Here is a 2,247-nt window from a genome sequence, read left to right as displayed (position 1 = left end):
TAGCTTGTCTATCACAACTAAATTCAATTTGTTCTGGTTGGGTGATTTCAATCTTTCTCTTCGTGTTCTTTACTATCGACCTCATTATATTAGAAACTGTTGGCATACCATTAATATTTAATGATGATGATGCTGTAACGGTATCAAAAAGAGGTGTTTCTTTCTGTTTAGCTCCAGTTAAACTATTCAATGTTAACTTTGTCACATCTCTGTCAATGGTAATCATTGATGTGTCTGTTTCAATGACATCTTCAATTAAAGTATTTTGTGATAAGAACGTTAGTTTTGAGTGTGGATTATACTTTACTGCACTAAGAGTTTGTTCAATGGTTGTATTTCCTTTAGTGATTAGTGTTGGTTTGTGAGACAATCCATCAATTGACCCAATATATATGCTTCGAGTTCCTTCAAGAGTAATATCAAAATCACCTGTTATTTGAATTTTCTCAATACTTTGGACATTCAAAAACATTACATTTTGAGACAATAAAAGAATAGCATTTTCAATGTTAGTTGAATCAGGGATTGTGACTTTATTAAGACTAGTTTGGATATAACAAGTTGATCCTTGGCATGGACATTGTTGATAAGCAAATTTATAATTAGATTCTGAAATAGTGCAATGAACATTATTATTTTTAGCATCCTTCTTACATACCCTTAACAAACGATCTAATGCATAAACGTTATGGTCACTTGACTCTACTAATGATAGTTCATCAGAAAATGGAGAGATTGAAGAAGCTAATTCAAAGCAATCAGCAGTGATAGAACTAAAATCTATTTTAATAGCACTTGAAATGACTAAATTACCTGAGTTAACTTGAATTATTGCCTTTTTATCTAAATTTGAATAGGTTATATCACCAACTGTAGTGATTGAATCAAATGAGAATTGAGAGTTTTCATTAACAGAAATAGATGACATTAAATTGATTTTCAAAGACGAACATCTTAAATCAGTGTTGATATTGATATTTGAAATTTTACTAAAATCACACACATCTTCCACATTAATTCCTGCTCCAGTAATTGTTACTGATTTAAGTTCTGTATCTGAGGTAATTTTTTGCCAATATCTTTTTACATTTCCTCCATTATAATCTTGAGATAGAACTAATGTAAATTTATCATATCTTCTAGTGGTTGAATCATCACAGTCAAATTGGGTGAAAGTGATTGGTGATGTCTGTGTACACTTACACTCTATAGAGCTTGTTGTTTTGGTATATCTTCTTGTTGAATCACCACAAGGTACTTGTCTAATACCAATATTCTTGAGTCTTGTTATTTCATCATCAGTATCAATCATTAACTTTCCTCTGAATAGAACAGCATCATTTGAAACAGAATCCTGTATTTCTATTTGATTTAAATAGAAAGTACCAATACTAAAATAAACATCACTTTTAGTAATATTAAGAGTATTATTAAAATATACTTTACCATAAAAACGCATAGGATATTCTGGTGGTTCTACAACACCAACAAATGAAAGACTATTCCGTTTTGGAATAGACAAAGTAGTATCATCAATATTAGTAAAAGAATACCACGTTTGTTCTACAGGTAATTGTTCTTGGTCTGAACTAATATTAAAAATTCTATGTTCACTAATATAATAACAATCATAATATCCATTTTGATATTCAAAATTTTTAAAAGAACATGTACAATCATTTTCAGGAGTTATTTGTGAAGGACAAAGAGTAACTCGAGAATACCCATCAATATCACAAATGCTAAATGATTTATATGACCCAGAAACCTTTCCAGAAATTGGTGTTTTTATAATGGATTTTGTTCCTTTTGTGGAATAATGATATGTACATGTTGGAGTATCATAATTTGTTTTAATTGTAACAGAAACATCTCCTTCGATAAGAAGAAATGGTGGAATACTTTCTTTATAATCTAAAATAATATTTTCATGATAAGTATCATTGACTGTTAAATAAACAATAACTTTGTGTAACATAAGTGTTGTAGTTGATGAGTCTGATGCAACTCTTCCTCCTTGATACAAAGTGGAATATTCAGGAATTCCATCAAGGTCAAAGACATAGTTAGTATCTAAATACGTTGATTCTCTCCAAAAATCTAAGTTCAACGTCTTTCTTCCATTTGCTGTTGAAGACTCATGTTTAAAATAAAAATACTTATTTGGTGTTTCAGCTGTGTCATTAAAAAATAAATAATTTTTTGTTGTATCAGATCTATCAGCACCACAACAATCATTCACAAATA

At 29.6% G+C, this 2,247-nt stretch overlaps 1 protein-coding gene across 1 annotated transcript; it reads right to left on the bottom strand.

Moving 5' to 3' along the window:
• Positions 1 to 11: 11 nt before the first annotated feature.
• ENU1_130050 (hypothetical protein) lies at positions 12 to 1,978 on the bottom strand (the record flags this gene model as incomplete). The annotated part of the gene is made up of 2 exons (XM_008860046.1): positions 12 to 17; positions 74 to 1,978. The coding sequence occupies 2 exons, from the start codon at positions 1,976 to 1,978 to the stop codon at positions 12 to 14; spliced, it is 1,911 nt and encodes a 636-aa protein (XP_008858268.1).
• Between the last annotated feature and the right edge of the window lie 269 nt (positions 1,979 to 2,247).

Source organism: Entamoeba nuttalli, assembly GCF_000257125.1.
Source record: "Entamoeba nuttalli P19 unplaced genomic scaffold asmbl_5434, whole genome shotgun sequence".
Classification (NCBI taxonomy): domain Eukaryota; phylum Evosea; order Mastigamoebida; family Endamoebidae; genus Entamoeba; species Entamoeba nuttalli.
Note: the sequence above shows the minus strand (reverse complement) of the source record. Positions and strands in the feature narration are given on the sequence as shown.